Source organism: Macadamia integrifolia, chromosome 11, assembly GCF_013358625.1.
Source record: "Macadamia integrifolia cultivar HAES 741 chromosome 11, SCU_Mint_v3, whole genome shotgun sequence".
NCBI lineage: Eukaryota > Viridiplantae > Streptophyta > Magnoliopsida > Proteales > Proteaceae > Macadamia > Macadamia integrifolia.
Window position 1 is genome coordinate 6,323,135 of NC_056567.1, and position 26,826 is coordinate 6,349,960.

General features: G+C 39.0%; 1 protein-coding gene across 1 annotated transcript; it reads left to right on the forward strand.

The window, feature by feature from the left end:
• Positions 1-13,978: 13,978 nt before the first annotated feature.
• On the forward strand, positions 13,979-16,538 carry LOC122092649. Its single transcript, XM_042662878.1, has 2 exons — positions 13,979-14,844; positions 15,569-16,538. The coding sequence occupies exons 1-2, from the start codon at positions 14,061-14,063 to the stop codon at positions 16,339-16,341; spliced, it is 1,557 nt and encodes a 518-aa protein (XP_042518812.1). The 5' UTR covers positions 13,979-14,060; the 3' UTR covers positions 16,342-16,538.
• The last annotated feature ends 10,288 nt before the right edge of the window (positions 16,539-26,826 follow it).

The window sequence follows — 26,826 nt, forward strand, 5'->3', positions numbered from 1 at the left end:
GTATTGTGTGCTTAGGATCCATCTTATACATCTCAAACGTTAAGGTCATACCCCTTAACCTTGTAGTAGATGTACCTCCGAAATCAATGTTCAGCTGATCCCACATGGACTTAGCTATTATGTGTTTCTCATAATCACCAATCAACTCATCATACATAGCGCTTAACATAATAAAGCGTGTACTACGATCTTTATTCACCCACTGATTATAGGCTTCCATATCAAGATGGTGCTGAGTTGTAGTACCCTTAGCGGGTCGTCTATAACAATGGTCAAATACTCAAGATAGTTTTACTCATTGAGCAAATATTGAATCTTTCGATGTCATATGTCATAGGTGGGTCCAATCAATTTGTCACCTTTGGTGAGGTCCGCAACAACATGATTAGTGGCTATATCACTACACACAAAAATGTGCAAGGTAAACATTAGGTACACATTAAGAATTTATTCTAGAAACCCTAATTAAAATTAATGGTTCCTTACTACACACGGTGAGACAAAAAATTTTGCTAAGCTCATTATTAAATCTCACATGTGTAGTTTTAAGATTTCCTTTCAATTTATGTTTTTTTTGAGATTTCATGTTCTAGACTTTAGTTGAATTTTATTTTCTGTTATTTGCTTCAATCATTTGAGTTTCCTAGACTTAGGCTAGTTAGGATTTCTAGCTTTCTGTTTTTACTTTTTATGAAAATGGTATAAGCTTTTGTAATCAAATTCTTTATCTAATGAACGGCTTTGACACTTATGCTTGTCTCCTAGTTTGTGCAATTCTATTATTATTGTCTTTGAGATTTTTATTTAAATCATAATTTTTCCAAAATTTTGGTTTAGTTGAGATTATGAGTTAAGGCAGAGAATCGCGCTCTGATACCAAGCTGTCACACCCCACTTCTAGTAGACCCAACTTACCGTTAAGAATATCGGTGGTGTGAAAAAGACATGTACCTGTCTTACAAACCTATCAGGATCTCTGATCGCAGTACCTTAACATTTTACAATCTCACATCACAAACCAACCAAAAGCAACGAAATCAGAGTATAATAGCAGAATCATCAATAAAAAAGAGAAATATCTAATGATAATATAATATCCATAACTAAGTTATTCTATTACAATTGTCCAAGACTCATAAATATAAATCCCAAAATATATAATCCACAGTTTATATTAAAAGTATAAAAAAATATGATGTACAATCTCACGGTACGGCGTAAGTATAGTGGTTGCAAGCACAGTCCTGATCGTGCTCCTCCTCTTTTGGCATCCACCAGTCGTTCACACCATACTCTGGCCTAAAAGATATTGGGTCACACGCCATCAGCACCACAGTACCTGCATCATCATCTAAAAAGGGATGTATACGTGGGGTGAGCTTTCCAACTCACTCAGTGAGGGGTTTAAGCACATCTAAGCAAAATAATCCTAGTAATATTCTATAATGCATGATACCAGAAATTAAACACATACTCCATGATGCTTGTAATGCAGTTCATTTATTTTATTATCACCTAACAATACAACTAAGTCTGGTAAATGCTACTACGGCACATCGACTATGCAGGGATACAAACCCTAGCAGTGAATAGAAGCCTGTCGATCCCCGTATGCATCCATAGGTCACCCAACAAACCCCTGATAACCCCTTCCTGGCTATCACGGTACTGGTACCAATCATTGGCCATGCCTGATAAGTTTCCTCATCTGGCAACAATCACATTGTACTACAGGTGTGGCATTCCAGAAAGGCACATCAAAATACCACAATGGGTTATCTAACACCTTAACCCTTGTTGGCAAGGGTTCATAGCATAGGGAGTGATGCCTAATCACATATATGCTACATGCCTTCATAATAATATAGTTAGTATGAATTACACAATAATAGTAACACCTCGACCATAAAGTGTAATCCATCTCCAAATACAGTCTCGAGGTACATGATACGGGGAACACATCAGCCTCAAGGTGTAACTCGCGATCGTTTACTTAATCTAGCATGTATATAACAGTTGAGTATGGACTACGCAACCTCAGTACCAATCATTGGCCACGAAGCGTATCCATTTTCAAATGCAGTCCCAGAGTACACGATACCGGTAACACATCAGCCACATAGTGTAATCCATGATCACAACTAATTCTAATGCACATAATCAATACATGAATGCAACATATATACAGTAATCACGGCACCGGTACAACCTCGACCACATCAGATTCTGTCTCATACATACAACAAATAGGTGGTGATCACGGTACCGGTACCACCTCGGCCACACCAGATCCCGCCATACATCCCATAACAATTCATATTAATTCAATAAAAATGTAACATGTGATAGCATACCATCATCATTTGAACAATTAATAATCATGTATAATCCTAGGAATGTGAACAGTTCTATAATAATAAAACAATCCCAAAAATAAAGCAATTCATCCCTCACCTTGTTTATGCTCGTATGTGTTAGGGTTTAAGTACAACCACCGGTCAATCAACTCAATTCTGATTTTGGGGTAGTGCACATCACTGACCTAGGCACAAAGGTAACCATACTTCAATACGTGTCAAAAACATCGAGAAGAGCCCACATGGGTCACCCCCAAAGGGTACAACCAAAGTCCCACAATGATAGTAATGTCACCGAAAACAGACACTTCCTACCGAAAATATCAATATTGTTTCTGAAGGTGATAGAGAGCTCCTAAGGCTCAAGGGTTCATCGAAAACAGCCCTCTGGAAGTAGGCCCAGTGTTTTCGGTGGCTTGCTTCCAGTGGCAGTACAACAACTGTCCACACAAATTGGGGTTTTTTGGCTCGTGCCTGATCACTGGGATTTGTTCCATGGAGTTTGTGGGGGATGTTCCTAGCATTATTCTAAGACAATAAAATCCTGATTCCACAGAGCCATTTGGAAGATACAAAGATTAAACGATTGAAACCCTAGTTGGCCATTTGGCCAATCATATTGTTGGAGCTCACTAGACTCGGTTTGAGCTTGGCAATGACTCCGAGGAGGTGGAACATGCATTCCTCGAGCTCAACAGGATTTGTACACTAAGATTCCATCCAAACCTAGCTTGACCTAGGTCAAAATGATGAGAGAGAGTTGTATGGGAGGTTGTACTTAACTTCAACAGGGTTTTTCGGCAACGATGCGGCAACTGGGACCAAGGTAAGTCCTTTCCCCCTCTTCTTCCCCTTCTTCTTATTCTTCCTCTTCCTTTCTCTCCTCTCATACGTTGAGCACAAGTGAAATGAGGAAATGAAATCCTCATTTCTAACTTATGAGTTAAGTTCAGCCTTAGGGCCTGTTTGGTTGAACCCTACTTAGTCCAATCGGGTAATTCAATTTTAGGAACACTAGGACCCAACTACTTAGATCCGTAAATTGCTCATGTCATGAGGAAGATGTGGAGGATGATTTGGGATCATCCAGGACTGTCTATGATGAGAGTGGCAGGACCCACGAGCATCAAAACCCTGACAACAACCTGTTTGGTCACCAAAAACAGTCACCGGATTCAGGCCCAGGTTGTTTCCGGTGGATTATTTCCAGTGGTTAAGATAGTCTGTTGTCTTGACTATTTGCTGTCTACCACTGGCCTCCCATGGTTAGTTACCCTCGGCCATGCTCATATCCTTCCAGTAATGTTGGTACATGTCGGGATTCCTATGTGGGGAGTTGGGTCACTTATCGTCTAGGATCAAAAGGTATGAATCCCCTCCAATTGGACTAGCACGCAATGCACGAATATGTGGGGTTATCTCTTCCTCTTCAGCAATGGGCAGCCGCGAGCCAAAACCCGACTGTACTCCCAATCTACAGTCTGAGACCTATCACAACAGTTCAAATTAGACCGGGTCAGGGCACGAGTGTAACAATAAGGCATGGTGTTTTTTTGAAAAAAGATGTTTTAACGGTAATTGTTTCTTCAAGTAAGCATAAAAGTGTCATACTGCCAAGCTCTTGAATAGATACAAGGAATTAAACATAGTTCATGAGTTTCTTTCTCTCTCTTGTTTTTTTTTGGGGGGGGGAGGGTTGAGATGCTCTACTTCATCTCTGCTACACTACTTAACTTCAACCTTTATTACAAAAGAAAAAAAAAAAAGAATTAGAATAGGTACCTTAAAAGTTAGTATATCAACTTTAGTTGTCTTCCAGATTCTACTAGTTGGGACTATGGTTTTCATGTCATCTAAAGCTACCATATTCTGGAGATGCTACTAGTTTAGGCCTTAGGACATCTGCATCACCTTAAGGCTATCATAGAGAGTACTAGCCATGTTGAGTTATTGATGCATAAAGACGAAGGAAAGGCACATTTAGGGGGAAAGTGCTTCTTCTCTACTTAAAAGTGAATACTTCTTAAGTGGTATTGCATCAACCAAGTGGTGGGCAACAAACAATGAACAAACTATTCTCACAAGTGGCAACTACTTTCAAGCCTCGCAATTAAGAATTTGATTTCCAAGAGTTTGGAATGATCTTATAATGGCGATATGTTGGTGCCCTGTTTTGGTTGATGCACCCTATTCAGCTTTACCCTAAACACCCTATTCACCCTTGATATGTTTAGAGTGCATACTAAAATTCAAAGAAAAGATTACAAAAGTGCCCCTCTATACATCTGGTATTCTGTTATATTTACTAACACTAGGGGGAATAATCATTGTTCATTAAGAGCAATTGCTCATAGTTATAGCAGGTATTGTGTTGTTCCTTCCCAACAATAAGTCTGATGATAATAGTGGATGCATCTCATGACAAGCTTCAATTAGGCTGTTTGCCTCAGAAAGACCTCTTTAATTTGACATTTTAAGCTGAATTATAACGATCAAAGCTGCCTGATCCTCTCACTTCAGAACATTGAGGTTTTGAATCAGCTACATACGAACAGCTTGGAGGCCAAGGGGAGGGGAGAGGAAGTCTATTGGAGAGAATTGTAGAATGGCACATATACTCTTTATACCAGTACATGAAGACCAAGTCAGAGTACATAATAAAATTCATGGTACTATCAACTAGGATGTTGGAGAATGTGTGGCTCAATCACCAAATGGGAAAAGTAATTCACCATTTTTATAATTATTAGAGACTGAAAGAGATGAAAATATGAGTGAATATCTATTAGGAAATAAAACATATTCCATGGCCATTCCTTGGAAGTTATATTTCTCTAACCATTGTTCCAATTGAACAGAATCCATCCATATTTCTATGCACTTAATGCCTTTTCCAGCCTCATCTTTGAGTCTGGAAAATTCATAAAATGAGATAATATTTCATCATTCTACCATATGAAGATAGATGCCCAGCCAGCCTCTTTTGTTTATTCCATGAAACTACCATTGGTGATAAGCAGAGTATGACCATCTGTTGGTTTTAAATGAATTAACTTCTTTCAAATAGGAGGGAAAAGGTTGAGTTAGGATGCTGATCAAAATCCAAAGGAGAGCCACTTCAAGACGATCAAAGAAAATAAGAAAGCCATGGAATGACTAAGATTTCTATGTTCTTCACCTCATTCCCTCCCCAACCCTTTTTCAGATGCCCCCTTGTTTCTACTGCTTAGGAACCATGTTTTTTAGTGACAGTTCATAGGATTAAACTTGTGTGAACCTTTGAATACTTGATTTCACCACAAAAGAATTAGTGTGACACCAAAATGGGTCAAGTGAATGTCATAAGGATCTTGCCTAATCACTACTAATGAATACTTACATAGATTGTGTACAGATTTTTCAAGCATCTTCAAGACATTTCAAAAGAATGTGGATGTAGGCATACTACAGTATGACTAATATATTATCTTGATCATCACCCATCCCAAATGAGTTATGTCACCAAGATTATATCCAAAGGGACACATTAACAACAACAAGGTGCTCTTTAGTCTGACCAAAAAAAAAAAAAAAAAAAAAAAAACATTTAAGGGATCTTAGATTAGTGGTATTTGCATCATTCAACATGAGTAAAATCCAACCAAGTGGGGTCCTCTCATTGAATGGGAACATGGGCATAGCATATAAGAAAGAAAAATTCTGAAATAGGGATAAGCATGAAATCGAGAGCGATCTTACTTGATTAAGTGTACAATGCAAATGTATGGTGGCAGATTGCTCACATTGAACACTGACAATGTCTACCCCAACCTCAATAAAATCTGGTACCCTTTGCTCAGGCTCCACAGTCATTTGAGAAAAGGTTTGTCTTTCACATTAGAAAAAATCTTATCTAATATAGATATGAATTGGGATGACATGAACTGATGAACCAGTGAACCAAATTAGAGAACACAAAACCATAGAGTATACAAGTCCTTCGCAAATCCAGATCCCACTTGAAGCCATTGTTTGCATAAATTAACTAATTACTTCTTACTTTTAAGTACAAAAATCAATGCTGGAGACGTCCATAGCTTCTAATCACTTGTATACCCGTAACAGTATGTGGAATCGAATAAAATTTAGTGTCTTTCCTCAAAAAATTATTGCAATGCTCTAATTCGAACAAGTCAAAGATTCGAGGGACATTGTTACTGTTCTGGAAGAACTCAACCTCATAAACCGACTTACAAGGTGAGGGGACCCAAGACCATATCAACCCACATCAATTCCCATAGGAAACTGATGTGGGATCAACCCCCATAAATTGATATGGGATCGTAACATACCACCACATTTCTGAACCCAATGTCCATGGCAGCCCACTCGGAATCAGGTAGCCCTTTCTAGGTGGCTCTCATTCTGCTCCAGAATTTCTGCCTAGTGGCAGGTAGCCCTTTCCTAGTGGCTCTCACTCAGGCACTAGGTCACCCCTTTTGTGCGCAGGTTAGGCCCAGGATTGGCTGCTCTAATACCACTATTAAGGTCCTAGAAGAACTCAACCTCATAAACTGGCTTATAAGGTGAGGGGACCCAAGGCTATGTCAACCCACATCAATTCCCATAGGAAACCGATGTGGGATCAGCCCCCATAAGCTCTCCATCAAAGTTGATCTCTTGGAAGACTTCCAATATTACCAAATCAGCTTTAGTATCCTAGGTTCCATGTATATTTCAATTTCTCTAAAGTAGGTTCCTCTTTTGAATCCAACCAGACAATGTCTTTTAAAAATTCAAATAATATTGGGATTCTAATTATAGCTGCTGCAACTCTTTTCTATAAATATGCTAAACAAAGTTGACTTTAAATTTTCAAAATAGGGGCAGAGGAGCCAGGAGCTCAGTTGGGCAGTAGCAGGGCGTGAGGTTGGGCTGCAACCTAGCCTTGGCAGCAGCTCTCTCTCTCAACTCACTTCTCTCTTTTCTATCTCTTTCTTTTAAAACTTATGCAACCATGGAAGAATTAAGTTTTGGAAAGCTAAAAACCTCACCTCCACTTCCTTTTTTTTTTTGAAATTTCAATTGTAAGGCTCTTCCTCTATCAAAATCGTTGGAGTCCTTCACTCCTCCTCCTTTCCTCCACTTTCTTTACCTGAATTTGAGGAAGTCACAGCCAACTCCATAGTCTATCTCTCTCTTAACTCTTTTCTCCACCGAAACAATAAACAAGCCCACCCCACCTTTTGTGAAAAGAAATATATATTATTATTATTATTATTATTATTATTCTTTATATGTATATGCATGTTTGGCCAATCGGTCTTTGGTTGGAGATTTGTTAATCAAAAGCTTCCAATGGATGACAAGGTTCGGAAGTATGGAATCTCTTTACCTTCAAGATGCGATCTTTTTGGTTCTTCAGAAGAATCCTTTTCTCACATATTTTTTGGGTGCACTTATGCTTCTTCCCTCTGGCACAAACTATGTGATTTATTTGGTACTCCCTGGCCTTCTTTCTCCTCTATTGAGGAGCTTTTCCAGTGGTGGAAGCACAAAGCCAAGCATGTCACCTTTAAAGAAGTATAGAACTGTGGGAGTCATACTCCTGCCTTACTACCTGTGGATGGAAAGAAATACAAGAAGAAATGATGGTTTGCACCATCACCCTCAGGATAGCTTCTCCATTATCCTACGTGAGATGAGATCTCTTTCTTGGACCTTAACTGGGAAATCATTCTCTGTTTCAGATCTCTTATGCGCGAGGCACATTGGTGTTACCATCCCCTTTGGTAAGCAAAGTTATCCAATGGAAGAATTTTAGTGCCCCCCCCTAAGATGGCTAGGTTAAACTTAATACTGACGGATGCTCCCTGGGGAATCCGGGCAGGGTGGGTATAGGTGGCGTTCTCAGGAACAATAAGGCTGAGGTCATATCCAATTTTAGGGAAGCAATTGGAGTCAAAACAATTTTTGCAGCTGAAATTTATGCTATTATTTCAGGTATAGAAAAAGCAAGAGATTATGGGATCCAACATCTTTGGATTGAAGTTGATTCAGTGGCAGTGGTGCTAGCTTCTTCTTTCTCGAGGTCTAATCCCGTGGTATGTCTTCCAAAGATAGAGAGGGCTTCAGACCTATTTACACTCATCTGTTTGGAATATCTCTTATTGCTATCGTGAAGGTAACACCATCACTGATTTCATTGCAAAATTAGCAGCTAAGTTGAATACTTTAGACCCGGTGACATCTTGGCCACCCTTGATTCGTATGGCTCTTGAGCATGATCAAATTTGCATACTCGCTATAGATTCTTATAATTTTTTGGGGTTGATTTTCTTGGGGTTATTCTCCTGTTGATGGCAATGCCGAAGGTGGGAGTATAGCTCTGAGTTAATCTTCGCTTTTTGTTTTTTTTTTCCTATCTTTTGTACAATATTTTTCCTCTTTCATTTTAATAAAGACAGGATCTCTTAGCAAAAAAAAATGCATGTTTGGCCTGGCATGATCCCCTAGCAAACAAGCTCCACGGATATGATCAACCCATCCCAAAAGTCTCTCACATTATTTTCCTTTTGTCCCTTTCCTCCAATTGTCAAACCATCCCAACAACCATCTTGATTGTTTCCATTGATAGCATTAATGTATATAATTACATATATAAACACTATATAGTAGTATTACTACAAACATGTAAGTCGGAAATGGGGAATGGGGAGTTACAGTATTAGAAGAACCTTCACCCTTTGACGCCAGAGGGTGAAGTTGTTCTCCCCATTGAACCGTTTGATGTCATACTTGATATTCGATCCCTTCACTGCCATCATGTAGCAAACCCTAGAAAACGGAAGCCTAGAGCTCGGATACCAGTTTATAGAAATGTAGCCCTAAAAACGATACAAACGACAATGAAAAAAAAGAACAAACAAGGCACACAAGTTTACAAGGTTCGGCAAGATTGCCTACATCCTTGGTGAGATGAGATTCTGCTTCACTATCAATAGAGAATAGGGTTACAGTGCTCATCCTCACACCTCTCAGAATTGCTTATAGAGAAAGTAAACCTTGTTACAAATATATAGTGAAAAACCCTAATCCCAAAAGTACAAAACTGCCCTGAAATAAAAAATTTGAGTGGCGGGTTGCACCCTCTTACACCCCCGCTATGTAAGGGAACCACTGTTCTGTTCTCTCGCAGCTTTTGCAGCAATACTCATTGGGTTAAACTGTGACAGAATACAAGACATTGTATACCAACAACTATGTTGGTACCAAATAACAACAAAAGATGAAGGAAAAATGATCACGTCTGTTTCATAAACGCACATTTCAGAAAAATATTAGTCAAAGACTCCTCTTCCTTTTTAGCATAGGTCACACTTAAACAGGAGACGCGCCCCCTTACCTTTCACTTTCTTATTAGTAGATTGATGAGGCTAATGACCCATTCCCCAAAGTGAAGAACACCAAGACAACTTTGGCCTCTCCTTCCTTATTGCTGACTTCTCTGAGAAACCTCCCTACGATATCAAAGTCCAAAAAACAGAGATCACCCACTTGGTAGGAGGGCATATTTATAATCAAAGCCATGACGAAGACCTCCTTCATCAAGGTCGACTCCACAAGAGGGAAATTCTATTGATGGTCTGAAATGAAATTCGAGACTTGCGCCATACAAGCCTTAAACATTGAAGCATCCAGATTCAAGAACTCCTTGATAGAGAAGTCACCGACCCACCTATCTAACCAGAAATTCATTGACTCACAGTTCCCCATCGTCCAACACTCTTTCAATGAGACAAATTCCCACATCCACCGCACATCAGGCAACACCAAGGATGTTTTATAATTTTTTTTAAGAGAACCATACATGTTCACCAATCTCGTTCGAAAGAACTTGCTCATTACGGAATCTTCCTGCTTAATTTTCCAAAAAATTTAGAAAGACACACCTTGTTAACATCCCTTATTCTTCAAATCCAAAGGTCCCCTTTAGGTTTGGGTCTATAGACATCCACCCATTTCACACATATTTTTTTCACCATATTAATATCACAGATCCAGGTAAAATTGCACATCCACCTCTCAATCATTTTAACTATAGAATCCAGCCACTTGTAGATGGCAATGTTGTGGATTGAAATTCCTGAGATTATTGACTTAACAAGCTCCACCCTGCCAACCATTGAAAGCAACTTTCCCTTCATTCCCTGAAATCAAGATTTTATTTTATCCGGCATGGGAGCAGCCTCTCCTTCTTAACCTGACCTTCAAAAGTTTCCACGCCCAAATATCAAGTTGGTAGGGAACAAATTGGAATGCCTAAAGATTTTGAAGTCCACTGTTTACGTTGGGAAGGCACCTTCCAAAAAAAAAAAAAAGAAAAGAATTAAAGGTTCTAACATACTTGCTCGAGGCATTCATGAATATGAAAATATCATCAACAAAAAGAAGGTTACATGGCACTTGTGCTTCCCGTGGACCTGACAGAGATTTAATTTTTCTCTCCTTCTTTAATCGAGGCAATCCTTTACACAACACTTATTTAACTAAGATGAATAGCATCTGGCAGATAGGATCACCTTGACGAAGCCCTCTCTCCACCCCCAAAGAAACCAACTCGTCCTCCATTTAGAAAAATCGATATTCTAGGTGAAAGAAGAATTTGGTGAAGCCAAAAATCGCTGAAAATCCAAACGACTACAAAACAGCAAAAATGGAAATCCCAAGACAAGGTGTCATAATCTTTTGCATATCCAACTTGATTCCCATAACGCCACCCCAAACAGAAGAATGAATCAAGTTACCTAGCTCTGAAGCTAAGCTAATACTGGAACGACCCTTGTTCTTCAGACACCAATCGAGAAAGCAAAGGAGATAGACGCATCGCCATCACTTTTGATAGAGTTTTCACGAAGAAGTTCGCCACGCAAATTGGATGGAATTAGTCCAAGGATTGAGCCCCCCAGTTACTCTACAATATTATGTAACTGCAGAATTAGCAAAAGATGCAATGGAAAGGCAAGATTTAGATTTTTTTAATTCCAGGATTGATGTTCCCTGTTGGTGGCAATGTCGAAGGTGGGTAGCATCTTTCTCTGGTTTTTTATATTTTTCAGTTCGATGTTGTTTGCTCTTTTGCTTCTGGTTCATTCTTTGTTTTAATAATATTTGATCTTTTAGCAGAAAAAAAAAAAAAGATTGAAAGGAAGGAATTTTAAGTTTTCTTGTAATTTGTCAGTCGGTAATGAGGTGTGAATATTGTATTACTGTGAATCCATCTATGATTTTGATGAGTTATTTTGTTATCCAAGAGTGAGTTATACCTCTTTATGTTTGCGATAGTCTTTAGTTTGACGAGAGAGTATGTTAACCTCCTTATTTCTTATAGTGAAAGATACAAATGGCCTAGGTTCTTTAGTTTTAGGTTCTATATTTCTTTTCATCTTGGAAGAATTTTCCACGTAAAAAATTAGTGTGTACATTTGTTATTGGTTTTACTTGATTTATCTACAGTATTAGTTTGCGTAGGATTTGTTTCCCCAACAGAAAAAATGAATAAAAAATAAAAAATAAAACAATGTTATGCAAGATTGTTACTTAAATCTGATTAACTCCCACTTATGAATATTTGAATAATAACCTTTCAACCAAGAGAATTTAAGCCAAAACTGCATTTGTAGAATAGTTGACAATAAGGTGATAATTTGAAGGCGAAAGTTTTCCTTCACAAGAGGGAGGAAGAATATTAATCCCCTCACCATTGGTTATGAGACCATGCAACAAAAGTCCCATCACAAACTCCCACCCCCCATTTTTTAGGTCGAAAGTACCCCTCCTCCCCTTAGACACCCAACAGTAGTATTGAAGTTCAGGATAAATGAATTCTTCTTTCACCATGGACCATTTGTAGCAAACAACATCTTTAGATAACTTCATAGAATCTGAAGTTGGACTGAAACGACGCAAAGCTAAAGAAATCAAAGCTCAAAAACAGAAAGCCTCTTTCTTTCCCTACCCTCCCCATATAAGATTAGGAGAGGTGGGGTACGGAACAATGGGATGTTGTGCAATTCGGCAAGATCCGGAGAAGAGGATAGCCGTTCTCCCTTGCCTACGCTGATCCAACGTGGGCTTCTTTGGGTACTGATGCCTTGCACCCTGTTTGGAGTTCGTGCGCCTTATACATGGTCCTCAATTGCCACCCCCCCCCCCCCCCCCCCCCTTTTGTTTATTATTGGTACAAGTGGTCCTGAATTGCTCAATTAATACTTTAATTTGTGAATCGATCAACTCTGTCAACACACTTTCAGCTTCATTAGATCTACCAATATCTATGTGTAAGATCATCGACCAAGATAATAATTTATGTTTAAGATGACAATACCAATAAGGAGTCTTGCCTAGTCAAGAATCATTGAGTGGCACCCTTTTTGGCTAATTGGCAATTGGAAAAGGGCCCCCACACATAGCTATTGTGGAGGTTAAAAAAAAAGAGTCAACTTTCATAAATAAAAATTAAAATAATTAAGTCAACAATTTAAATACAAAGTAGTTGTTGAAGGGATTTTTACCATAGACATGCATTAACATACACGGAAAGGTAATTGACTGAATTTGAGCATGAAATTTGACTTACATGTGGCAATATAGGGCCATAGGCCATGACCTTGCTAGGTTGGAATAGCCACGTTAGTTCCTCACATGGCCATGACTTCGCTAGGGTCATACCACTCGAGTGTACAAACCAATTTTTTTTTTTTAAATGACCTTAAAAGTATTATTAATTCGGTAAAAGTTATCCAAGATGCCTATCTAGATAAGCTTCTCATGGTGTTCAAAATATCTGCAATGTGGCAGACATGATGGATAGATACCCCGATCGCTACCCTATACATCAAGTTTCACACTAAAATGAGTTTGCCAAGTGAAAAAATAAAACCTCGAAAATCTTAGACATGCACAAATTTTTCATTCAATATGGGTCTGAAATTTGCAAGGTGACAAATCCGTAGTTGTACAACTAATCAACGATCATTTGACGAAACCAATAAAACGTGGCTCAAAATGGTGAACCCTCATTAGAAGCTTATCATGGTAGACTGATCATCTAAATAAGCCATTGCTTTTTAATTTGGTAGAGATAGCTTTGCTTGTTTATACTCATTGCTTCCCTAGAATTATGTAAATTAGATTACAATTGTTGTCATTTATGCCGTTTGTTTATAGGAAGAGAGTTGTTACATGCAATGTTTGGGAACTCAGTTGGAATATTTTATTATTTATAGGAGTTTCTGATGGAAAGCTAGTGAAGATTATGAAGGCCAAGTTGGGAAACAATTAAATGGTCAGGATTTGGAACTGATTTAATTATCTCTAAGACCGCCAAGTAGCTAGAAGCATAATTAAGTTCATAATTCAAATGATATATACGAGTAACGCTAATTTACCAGTTACCATTGGATCACCATATTACCCGGATCCATAATTAAGTTACTAACACATGCACGTAAAGAGGCCATTAAGGATCCTAGGCAAAGCAACAGCAAACGCTACGTGCATTCAAGGCTTTGTAGTTGTACCACGTGAGTAATAGCACCTTTTTCACTCCATCGAGAATCATTAGCCCATCAAAGACTTGTATAAAAGGAGGCCCTGGGTTCACAACTACATTCAAAGTTAAAGCAACTTCAATACATATAGAAGGGAGCTGCAGAAAACAAAATGGGTAGAGCTAAGGTGCGCCTAGTTGCGTGCCTTCTTCTCCTGGCCATGGTTGTATTGGTTGTTGCAGCTGATAATAACGAAGGAAACAGCAACAACAACAATAATGACAACAACAACAATGACAACGACAACAACGACAACAACGACAACGACAACGACAACAACGACAACAACGACAAAGATCACAATAGTCCCCCGGAAGAAGATGGAAAAGATCACAGTCCTCCACCTCCGGAAAGTGAAGGAAAAGGGCACCATCCTCCACCTCCACCAAAAGGAGGAAATCCTCCTCCACCTCCAGAAGATGGAGGAAAAGGGCATCATACTCCACCTCCACCAAAAGGAGGAAATCCTCCTCCACCTCCAGAAGATGAAGGAAAAGGACATCATCCTCCACCTCCCCCCAAAAATGTACAGAGTCCTCCACCTCCTCCACAAAAAGTACAAAGTCCTCCTCCACCTCCCCCAGAGAAAGTAGGGAATCCTCCTCCACCTCCTCAACAGGAAGTAGGGAATCCTCCTCCACCTCCCCCAGAGAAAGTACAAAATAATCCTCCACCTCCTCAACAGGAAGGTGGGAATCCTCCTCCATCACCTCCACCTCCTCAACAGGAAAGTGGGAATCCTCCTCCATCACCTCCACCTCCTCCCCAGAATGAGAAGAAGGCCAAGTGCAAAGATAAGAAGTACAAGAGTTGTTACGATCAAGAGTTTAGCTGTCCTTCGAATTGCCAAGGGGGAGATTGTGTCGTGGATTGCGAATCTTGCAAGCCCGTTTGTAGTAAGTCCATTTCTCTCATAATTTTAAGCCCATTAATGACTTTCTCTCGGTGCTTGTGGGCCTTGAGTGAGTGTGACACGCTAAAAAATAATTTTTACCACGTACCATTTCGTGGACACGTGCATTCTTGTTATAAAGGAAATAAGGACATATATATAGGACCTAAGTAGCTTCAACCCTATGGTAACAGTCAAGGGAATGGAATCTTAGGTTAGGTTTGAAAATTCTCACCTAAGGTAAATTTTTCTAATCGTAACCCTAAGATTCCATTCCCCTGGCTGGTATGCAGTAGACAAGTTTCGCTCTCGTCATCAAAAAAAATTTCACTGTTGCCTGAATTGCAACCAAGTAGCTGCAACCTCATGGTAATAGTCAAGGGAATGGAATCCTAGGTGCAGATTTGAAAATACCCACCTAGGGTGAATTTTTTCACTAGTACCCCTAAGATTTCATTCCCCTGGCTAGTACCAAGGTTTGTAGCTACTTGCCTATAACCTAGCAGCAGCTAAGTTGCGCTCCTCTTCTTCCCTTACCCAAAAAAGAAAAAAAAAAAAAATTTAAAAAACAATCTTCGATCAGTATAGTAGATTAGGAAGAAATTTCTATTTAAACTCAGCGTGCTTTATCCCAACTAAATAAGATTGCTACATTGATCATTTTTCTCCAAATCAGCTAATTTTCTAGAATTCTTAACGAAATAATTTCACTCTTCTATATACAACAGAGTGCGACATGCCGGGTGCAGTGTGCCAAGACCCAAGATTCATAGGTGGTGACGGCATCACTTTCTACTTCCACGGCAAGAAGGATCACGATTTCTGCCTCATCTCCGACTCCAACGTCCACATTAATGCTCACTTCATCGGCCGCCGAAACCAGGACATGCACAGGGACTTCACCTGGGTCCAATCCTTGGGAGTCCTCTTCGATTCCCACCGTTTCTACGTCGGCGCTCTCAAGACCTCCACCTGGGACCAGTCGGTCGACCGCCTCGCCCTCACTTTTGACGGTGAATCCATCTTCCTCCCTCAATCAGAAGGTGCCACCTGGAAATCCACCACGACCCCAGCTGTGTCCATCACCAGAACACGCTACACCAACTCCATCACCGTTGAAGTTGAAGGTAACTTCAAAATCACGGCCACAGTGGTCCCCATCACAGAAGAAGAGTCTCGAGTTCACAACTATGGCATAACTAAGGATGACTGCTTCGCTCATCTGGAGTTAGGCTTCAAATTCTATGCGTTGAGCGAGGACGTGCATGGGGTGTTGGGTCAGACATACAGGAACGGCTATACCAGTAGGGTCAAGATATCCGCGGCAATGCCTGTGATGGGTGGGGTTCGCGAGTTTTCCTCGTCGAATCTTTTCTCCACTGACTGCTCTGTCTCCCGCTTCCACCACGGTGGGCTTCCGATCATGGGAGCTGCTTCTGAATATGACGATATTGAGTGTAGGAGTGGCGTGAGTGGCCGTGGAATCGTTTGCAAGAAGTAGATTGATGCGTTAATCTCTGTGGTTTCACTGTTTCTCTATATTTCTCTGTCACATCATGTCATTTGATCATATTTGTTTCTCTACGTTGTCAACTTTTGACTATGACTTGATATGGGTTGATAAGAAATAAAATAAGTTCTGTTACAGATTAACTCATTTGTGAGTATGTTTAATGCTATTGGATTTTGAGTTTTTTTATTTTTATTTTTTTAAAGCTTGTTTCTTGGACCCTCGAGAGAATATCCTGACCATGGATGTTTGAACCTTTCATGGAGTGAAGGTTTTGGAACATGTATAATGTACATGGATTAGAAGTTAACGATGATATAGGAGTCCGATTATGTGATCATATAATTAATGGAGAGGTGATTCTCTTTTCTGCTATTAGTGAATGAGAACATAACCCTAGTACATTGTAAAACAAAAAATTTCTTCCACTGGTAGAGAAGGAGGAACCACGTGGTGAAGTGACCCCATGATTAGACTTTTAGGTCATACTTACGCTCTCAACCCTCCTCTCTCTCGAAAATCTGATGGTATCCTATTTTCCCTCGAAAATCTGATGGTACCGATGGGTGAAAGAAACTACATCTTCCATGTGACAGCAAAAATGGAAAATTTAAAATTTTCTCATATTTCACCTCATAAATTAGAAATCTAGATCATCTGCACGTATGTGCACATTGCAACTCTTTGCAATTCCTCATTTCAAACACAAAAATGTCAAAGACGTACTGAAAGTTTTATATTTGATAATGGGGAAATATCCAAAAAAAAAAATATAATTGGAGAAAACATAATCTCCAAATTACCAATTGTCTTCATTTGTCAGGGAAATGAAATGGCTCTGGATAATGGGGATGGTTGCTTATTAGTTCCGGCTCCAAGAGTGCGAATAACAAAACTATCATATTTACTAATTTGTCCCAAAAATAGTATAAGTCTCGTTTAATATTGGGACAATCTCGGTCTGATTCCTTCATGGTTCTGGGGCACTTAAAATCTCATACCCTCAATTATTTCTAAATTTTCTATGTGAAAATAAATGAATAAATTCCATATTAGACTTTGTATCCGGACTTTTCTACCCTCCATTTAATGACTTGGAAATATAATAAAAGTTCTATTCAAGTAATTTCCCCATACGGGAGAGAGAGAGAGAGAGATGAATCCAAGCTATACAAAGTTATGGTCGGTGTGGCGTCTTCTTCTCCACGGTTCAGGCCTGTCACACTGTGCTGTAGTCTTCATCTCTCAACCCCTCTCACCCCCCACCCCACTTTCCTCTGCCCTGGGTCCCCCCTTTACAACGAATCCTAGTCCAGAACTGCTTGTGAAAATCCTTGAGAACCAGTAATGGGTTGAAATTGCACGTCTGCTCTCCTTAAAGTTCTGTCCACGTAAGTTTCATATATCAAATATGGATCACTAAGTTGTGCTCTTCAATGTTTACTAGAGAAATCAACTTGACATTTGAATCAACAGTTTCATTTTCTTCTTACTGTTTAATCCGATAGGCTTTGTTTTGAATTACTGGTTCTCTGGATTTCAACACCAATTACAATCCCATTAGTACCATCAATCAAAGGGAAGGAACTCAAGATGAGAGCACAATAGATCTGAATAGGGTGAGGGAGCCCAGTGTTAGGACTTTTATTTGGGCTTAACTGATATATTAGGCCCAAGCAGTAATTAGAAAACTCCTAACCCAATCCATTGTGGGAGTGGAATAGGGTTTTAAAAAATCTATTATAAATAGAAGTTAATGGTTCCTACAGCCGTCACTTAATACCTTCATAATTTTGGAAACACAAATGCTCCTCACAGGAGTAGTTCTTATGTGAGAGAATTCCATGGTGAAAGGCTGTAGAAATCTTAACAGATGGAACTCTATTGTGTAGTTCTTCATTGTCATTTCATGGGACCAATCTTCAAGCACAGGAGACAGAGGTTCGTGATCAATACTCGTGGGGGCTTCTTAACCTAGACACAGGTATTATTCTACTCCCATTTATGGTTCATGTGATAAGGTGTCCAACTGATTATCATAACTACGGTCAATCTATATGTTTGTGTGTTCTAAGATCCATGAGGGGACGATCATTCAGATTTATTTTACCAAAAAAGTGATTTCAAAGCCACCCTTCTCGGGTTAAAAGCAAGATTTTGGGAAGGGTTTAATCAAAAATGGTTTCTGTCCAAAATTTCCAGCCGTCAAAACCAAAATATTTTTACATGAAAATGTAGGGCTCGTTGTCACGCTCGTGGTGATAGGTGGTACGTCCCATGGATCATCTCGACACTCCCTCACTCTCCGTTGGAGTCTAGAGAGTGATATCACAGTGTGGCGGGTCATCGCCAGATCAACTCGGTTAGGGTTTTCGAGTTGGACCGAGTTGACTCTGTTGACTAGTTGGCTCCACTAGGTTAACCCATTGACCCAACGGTCCTATGACTAACCCAATCAAAGGTTGATCAAATCGGTCAAAGTTTGATCGTTGATTTTTAACTTGACACATTAACCCATCTTTTATCTGAAATGTTTACCCATGACCTATCTAGTTCAATCGGATATGGTTTGGTCTGATTTGATTTGATTAAAAATCTTTTTCCTGGCATATCATACTTTAAACTTCCCATACAGGCTTGTACAAATGAATTTTTGGATGCATTTTTTTTTTTGCTTTGGATTCATTTTTCTATGCTCTTTAATTTGATATGCAATATGACTATGTTTGGTGATCATAGGGACCCAGTTTGGAGAAAAATTGTATAAGTGGACACTTTTGACCTATTCTATTAAACCGTTGTTAAATAAGTGAATTTGTAAAAAACTTTAGTGTGTCATGGCTTGCATACTAGCAGTAAAATGTAGTTGATGTATGGAATAAATCCTTAATTTTATTTTTAATTGTTTAGATTGACAATGCTTATATATTGTGTATTGAATTTAATCCAAAAATTTAATCTCCCAAGTGTGGTTGTAAGCCATTGCAGTGGAATGGATGAAATCCACAAAAGTGGTATATCCAAGATCATTGCAATGGGTCTACAATTCAAATATTATGTCTTATTTTCGAAGACAAATAAAATTATTGGTAAAGAATAAAGCAATGCTCTCCCAAAGGTGACATTATCAAAGATAAGCATAAATGCAAGCGTACTATAGGCAGACTTTGACCTAGAAGTCGCTATTCACCCAAAGGTAGTGGTAGTTTTAGAAAGTAGAAGAGCTCTCGCAGCCATTACAATTTTTGAATGGACCAGTACATTTCAAGCCCAAAGGTTAGGAATATAGTTACAATTGGCACTTTGGTTACGTTTTATGGTTAGTGATGTAATATTAGTTTTAATTTCATTGATATTACATGCTTAGGATGTATACATGTCTTAGTTATGTGTTGAATCAATTATCTTTCCTTGTGTGAACCATTGAACTATATGTCTTTAAAAGTGGTTTGAGGATATGGAGGTCTACATGGAAGATCACGAAATTCGTCATTTTAGAAGAGCATGAGTGAGCTAGGGCTTAGGGTTTCCCCTGGGGGGAATCTGTAGGTTTTCGGTGACGTCGATTCTCACCTGGTGGAGGCGAATGGTGGTGGGTGCGACTTCAGTCGAGAACGATCAATCTCAAATCCGTTCATGTTGGGTGAAACGCATCTGGTTGAGAGTGCTCCTCATATTTTTTCATCAGTAGGGGAGGATCGTGAACCAGATCCTCCGATGAGAATCCCTGCAGCACCTATCCCTTCTGCTCCTGTGCAAATGGGGAGGTCTTTTGCATCAGTGGTAGGTCAGCCTGTGCTAGCTATTATCGATAATATGCCTTTAGCGGTTAAGGTTAGAGATTTGACCCGTCTCAAAATCCCTCAACATGTGTATGATCAACAGTTGGACAAGTTGCGGTATGCCTTGTTGGGAAGGGCTAGCTATCGCGTGTTGCCTATGGAGGTCTTATGGAGATTTATCAATGAGAATTGGGTCTTAGAGAAAGATGTTGAGGTTCGATCGCTTGGAAAAGGGAACATCATGTTTCGATTCCAGAGCAAGGTAGATATGACTATGATTTGGAAGTGGGGACTGATGCATATGGATGGAAATCTTATTCGCTTTCAACGTTGGCATCAAGATTTCGCCGTCACACAATAGGATATTACTCATAGACTCACATGGATTTGGTTCCCGGATCTTCCTCAGGAGTATTGGGACGAGGAAATTATTCTCTCAATGGCAAAGGCGGTAGGTCGTCCTATTGCTATTGATCAAAAAACTCGTGATTCAATGTTTGGCCATTTTGCTCGTGTATGCATAAACATTGATGACTCGATCCCAAGGGTGGAGGAGCTTTATGTGGAGCAAGAGAAGCAAGGTTCGTTGGAGCCTTTTGTCTTCAAACAATAAGTGGTGTTTGAGAACCCTTCCTCGAGATGTTTTGTTTGTCGTCGATATGGTCATAGGGTGGATTCATGCTTGGCGGAGTTTCGTGCGATGGCTGGTGAGCTGAGGCGGAGTGGCCTGCAGTTCGTCGATGTCAGGTCTGGAGACCGATGGTTCGTGAGTCTGTTCCCGGGGCTATGTCTTCTACCTTGGATAGAAATGTGCCAGTCAATAATCTAGAAGAGAATATTCCATGAAAGAAACCTTAAGTGACCAAAAAACTACAATCATGTTAGTTTATCCAGTAATCAAGGTTATCAGATGTCAAAAAAAGCTTCAACATAGAGATCAGAAAAGTTGTAGCTAAGCATAGCTTCAAGAACCGTTTGTGATCTTTATGAAATTACAATGCAACATGAACCAATACCTAGATATCCCATAGAACTGGAATCAATAGGGAACTAAACATCAAAAACCAATTTTTTGTAAATTGATTTCACAAAAATTTCTCAGAGCTCAACAATGTTGTCGAAATCAGCGACCATGGAGGTTTTTCAACTTCTTCAACTCCTTCGTCCTCTTTCTAGCCTCAGCTGCAGAAGAAGGATCCACAATTTTCTTGTTTGTGTTCATGGTAACTCCCTGGACCTCTTCATGCAAAGGACTTGCAATATGATCTACACAAGAGATAACCTCCACATAGGATATAGAATATGTTTGGAACTCATCCTCAAACTTCACGTTAAAAGAGGGTTTGATTGATCTAAGGGGGACAAGTGTAAGGAACATACTTATCATTAAAAAAAAAAGTGTAAGGAACATCACTGAGGATGAGGTCTTATGCACTGAGCTTCGGTTGGGAACCCAAGTGAAGATTCAGGGCAGTTGTTAGTTGGTGGGGTGCTGGTGTCTATAGATGTAGTAGCATTTGCCTTGAACTGTTTAGGTGAATATTGGTGGTGGTTACCTACATCTGCCATTGCTTTCAAAGAAGAACATTCATCATGTTGGTTATCAATAGAGTTCCCATCTTGCTTTTCCTTCAAACCACAAGAATCATGGGGTTAAGAATGGAAATGGTTCCCATGGTAAAGAAGAGGAAATAACCAAGGGCATGCTAATATATAGAAGAGGCTTCTTGGCCCATTAAGACTTTTTTGTAGGTTCCCTTATTCATTTGATAGACCTAGCTCGTAGTGAGTCCAGACCAGGTCTTCCTATGAGAACCATTCACGTGTGATGTCTGATCCACACATGAATCCACTTGTTCTCTCTCTCCTTATAACAAGCTTTCACATTGAGTGGATTCCATGTGTGGATCAGACCAGTACAATAACCATTCTCGTACAAGGACCTGATCCAAGCTCGCTCATACTTACCTGGTATTTATACAGGGTTTAAAGAGTGACTGGTTGTAGGCCAAAGAAAGGGTGGAAGCAATGGTTTGTTGCATATGAGCAATGGAGATTTGATTGAAGATGATGATAAATTGCCATGGATTGACAAAATTTCTCCAAGAGTGTCCTTAGCCTCAACCATTGTTTTCTTGACCATTTGTAAGATAACATCGGTAGGGTGGGAATAGGAGGAATTCTCAGAAATCATGTGGAAGGGTGATGATGGTTTTTAAAGAATATCTTGGCATCAAAACAAATTTCCAAGTAGAATTTATTGCCCTTATTCCAGGAATTTATATGGCAAAAGCTAATGGGGAGCAGCGCTTGTGGATCGAGCCAGATTCTATGGTAGTAGTGCTATGTGTTCAACAGGGAAGGATTCCTTGGTTTATCATGATTGGAGGGCTATCTTCATTTTTCTCCTCAATTATTTGGAAGAATACTCACTGCTACAACAACATTATCCAAAACCTTATCGAACTTAATGGGGTCGGCTACATGAGGATTCCAATTTAGAACAAGCACGAGGATCCAAACAAAAAGATTGATGAGTTATGATTAATTATAATAAGTGCCGGCTGTCAACCTGACGCACCATTACAAATCAGCCTCAAGCTTATAACAAATAAATTATAATAAGGTACCAGTTGTCTACCTGACGTATCATATAGATCAGTCAAGTCAAAGCATCCTACATGCATTACGTCCACCACCAAGACAATTCATCACCCAATCTACTTTTATGAAAGGAAGAATGAGATAAAGAATTCTTGACAACCCTGCTAAGCACAAAAAATAATAAGAAATGAAAAATCTGCACAATAAGTATATTTTTTTATCAACCCATATTTCAGTCGATGACCCAGTGATCATCTAACAGAACTACATAATTCAAAAGTTTCCAAGTAAGAAGGAGTGATCGGATTCAGATTGAAGCAGCTAAAGCCAATGATTTTGAGACCAAATTATTACGGTTTATTTCTCCTGATGATCTAACTTATTAAATTATGCAGGAAAATCTTAATCACTAAGATTCTAGAAGAAATGATTGGACAGATAAGGAAGAATTGAAAAAAGTGCAGGGATCTATTTAGATAATGATATTAGGGAGATGCCCATCTATATCTGAGGATCAGATCAATGGTAACAGAAGAATGGATATGAAATTTAGAAGAAAAAAACAATCTTGAAGGAAAAACATAGGAGGAAAACTGGGTACCAATCCAATTGCGGATTCTTTGACAAAAGATGCCACCAAATCAAGATATTCATTTGTGTATGATTCGGTGCCATCTCAGTTGTTGAATTTTTGGGATGCTCAGGATAGACCGAGATATTGTTGTTATAGATAACTTTCTTTCTTCTTCTTCTTCATTTTTTTTTTTTTTTTTTCAGTAGAAATACCTTGTATTATTGAATTGGGGCTAGGGGGTTTCTGCTGATGGCCATGCTGAATGTGGGCTATTTTCCGCCTTGTTTCTTGTAATCATCTGGGTATGAACAATCGTTTTTTGTACTACATTTTTTTATATTATTTTTATATATTTTTAATTATCTTCTAGCGAAAAAGGTAGTTGGGTTCTGATGTAAGTCTATGGAAGGTAAGAAGATTAATTTGAATCCCTTACCCCTATCTCTCTTGATATAATAGTGAGTATGTTAGTAGTTAGTAGTAAGTGTGGCCCAATGGCCCCCTATACTAGTCACTCATGGATCCCTTATGGGGCACAATATTTGCCCCCGTGTGGACCTTGCACCACAAAAAGGGGGACAAAAGAGAGAGGGGGGGGGGGGGGATGTTGGCTAACCACAACTACTCTAGCTTAGGCCTTGATCATCCAGAACCAAAAGTAACAAAATGTAAAAGAATAGAACCCTCATAATGTAATGTAATAGAAGATTGTACTTTAAATGCTTTTCTTTGGAAGTGGCATTAGAAAACCTTCAATTGAAAATTATCTTAAGATACTCTAATTAAGTTGGTTTTCTTTGCAGTAATTCATCATATCTAGTGGGAAAAGAATAGAAAGAGATGAACAACAGCATCACGCACTATTGAAAAAATCTGGGAAAGTACTACATTTGAGATTTGGAATAAAATCCTTTATAATTGTATTATATGCTTTTACTCAAATTGGAATAGGCATCATGCCCTCTCTTAGGATTTTCCCCTCATTGTTCCCTCCACCCTCCCTTAATTTTGATGTATCATCTTTCGTTTTGTTTCTTCCCCCTAGTTGTTGAATCCCTTTCTCTTTTGGTGATATTGTGTCCCTCTTGGATTTTGATGTATCCTCCTCTTTTGGTTGTTTTACACATTTAGGCTGGACATTCCCCTGGTTAAAAAAAAAACCCAGCTTCTAGAACCATAAAAAATCATATAGTTACTCAAATTGTCATCACAGTTTTGGTGAAATGAAGGGATTAAGGTTATTGATAATTGACAAAGTTCGTATCACATCGTTCCCTAAAATTTTAAGAGCAATAATTAAGCGGCCCAAGTTAAGGTTCCAGGAGGTAAGAAACATGTTTCATACCTAAAAATTAGAAAATAAATTAAGTAGTTTATGTAAGAGGGAGGATTTATTTCTATTAAAGGAATGAAAGATACGATACACATCCGGACAGCCACTCAATTTGGTTAATTATTAGCAAAACAGAATACTCAATTTGGGCCACTTAGAGGACTGAAATGGAATTAAAGACCTCTAGATATATAATTGGCTCTGTATCTTCATTACGCACATAATTTTCTTCCACTCATTAGAAATTTTTTTTCTAAACTGATGTGCCCTAACCAACTATTGGATAGTTAGAAGACCTTTTAGACTCTCCATATGTTAAATTTTGTGTTTCAGTCTTAAATCTGTGGCCCGCGATTTTATTTTTCTTTTTCCTTATTTTACAACGATTCAATCTTATCTCATCCAAATGGTGTTGGCCATATGTATCTTGGCCCACCAATCAACTTTGGATAAACAATAACATATAATTCTTGCCCCAATAGTGTGTTGGATTCTAGCCCCAATTGCAAAAACAGGAAGGAAAGGGTAAATATATAGCGGATCTGATGTAAATCAAAAGAAAATAAGAGTTCACAATAATTTTATTTTATTTATTTATTTATTTATTTTTATTATTATTATTATTATTATTTGGGCTAGTTCAAGGGTTACTAAGCTATGCAAGACTCACTGAGGGGCCACATAAAGACCCGTAAAAGGGCTAGCTAGACATAAGTCTATTGAATGGACAAGAAGGGGGGTCCATTGGATCACACTTATTTTGATAGTACGACTACTAATTACTACTATTTTTCAAGAAGTGACTGTTAGAAAAGTCAAACCAGTGTCCCTAGGCTTGCGCTAGAGCCCAAATGCCTAAATGCCTAACAGCTTGATGTGGCAATAATAGTTGTCCATTAGAGAGGAAATCATGTTGCTTGACCATTTATCAAATTTTAAACTCACCCATATAATGATAAAAAAAAAATTGACTACTTGATCTGGCACATGGATATCACTTTTGAGTTGACATTAAACACATGACTTGAAGGCTATGAGGATAACCATCTACAAATTTGAAGACCAACAAGATATCCATGTGGTAAATAAAAGAACTTAGAGATGTCAATCTAGAAAATCTTTCTCTATTTCAATGGTCTAAACTCTATAGAGCTACATTAGGAAAGAGTAATTCATTCTTTTCGGCAAAATTTCTTTCGAGTTTTAACAAAATCTTAAGGGGATGGATTTTCTTAAGTCACGGTCAACCAAGGCCTTCAGATGGCTTTATGAGGGTATAGGGGAATAGTATAACAGTATTATAGACATATATAGTAGGGGGTTGACATTTATAGCCACTAAAAACTGTACTTTCCGGCACACATGGTGCATGAAAAATTTCTCCAAAACTTTTACATAACCAGAAATAGTGGAGGCCTAACAATGTATGTAAGATTCATCTCCAATTATTGGGAAGGTGAGGGGTCGAAGAGACAAGGGGTGTGGTTCCACCGGAGGATTGCAGGTCCTCTCTTTCTTTATGAAATCTCTAATCATTGGAGAGGAGTTGTACTTCTATATTCAGGTAGGATTAGAGATACTTACCAAACTTCTTAGTGTGAAAATCGTCTGCAACGGCTGCACCAGTGTAGTGAGCGTTGGGTGGCTAGGAGCTCTTTGGGAAAGGTGCCCAGATGCTTGTAGTCGTCTGATGCTTATTGCACTTCACCGCTTGCTACTAAGGATGTGAACTCAACTTCTTACGGCTTCTAATGCTCATAATTTTTTTCAGGTTAAAGTATATGTTTTATTTGGAAGATGTATGCGAGAATATTTTTCAGCTCTGTCCTACCTTTTTATAAGATACATTTTTCCATAAATAATTTCCCAAAATCATCCCATGGATGACTACCCTATTTACTTCAAAAAGAATAGAAAAGCACAAAACAAATCTTTTGGGGAAGCCCTCCCTTCCTATTCTAATAGAGAAAGCAATAAATGCAAAAGAGAACTCATTCATAATGGATGTAACGATAAGGGTGCAATTAGGGCAGGTTGGATCAAGTTTTTAAAACCTCAGCCCAACCTCAGCCCAACCCTACCTCCCCTAATGAGGCACAAGCCTAGCCATGTTGGGCTTAGGCTAGCCCAGTTTGGCCTGCCCTTGATTGATTCTGGTTGGGTTGAGTTGGGCCAGGTTGACC

Coding starts and splice junctions, on each gene's coding strand:
- LOC122092649 (XM_042662878.1), top strand. CDS start 14,061: ATGGGTAGAGCTAAGGTGCGCCTAGTTGCGTGCCTTCTTCTCCTGGCC. Junction 14,845..15,568: donor ATCTTGCAAGCCCGTTTGTA/GTAAGTCCATTT, acceptor TATATACAACAG/AGTGCGACATGCCGGGTGCA.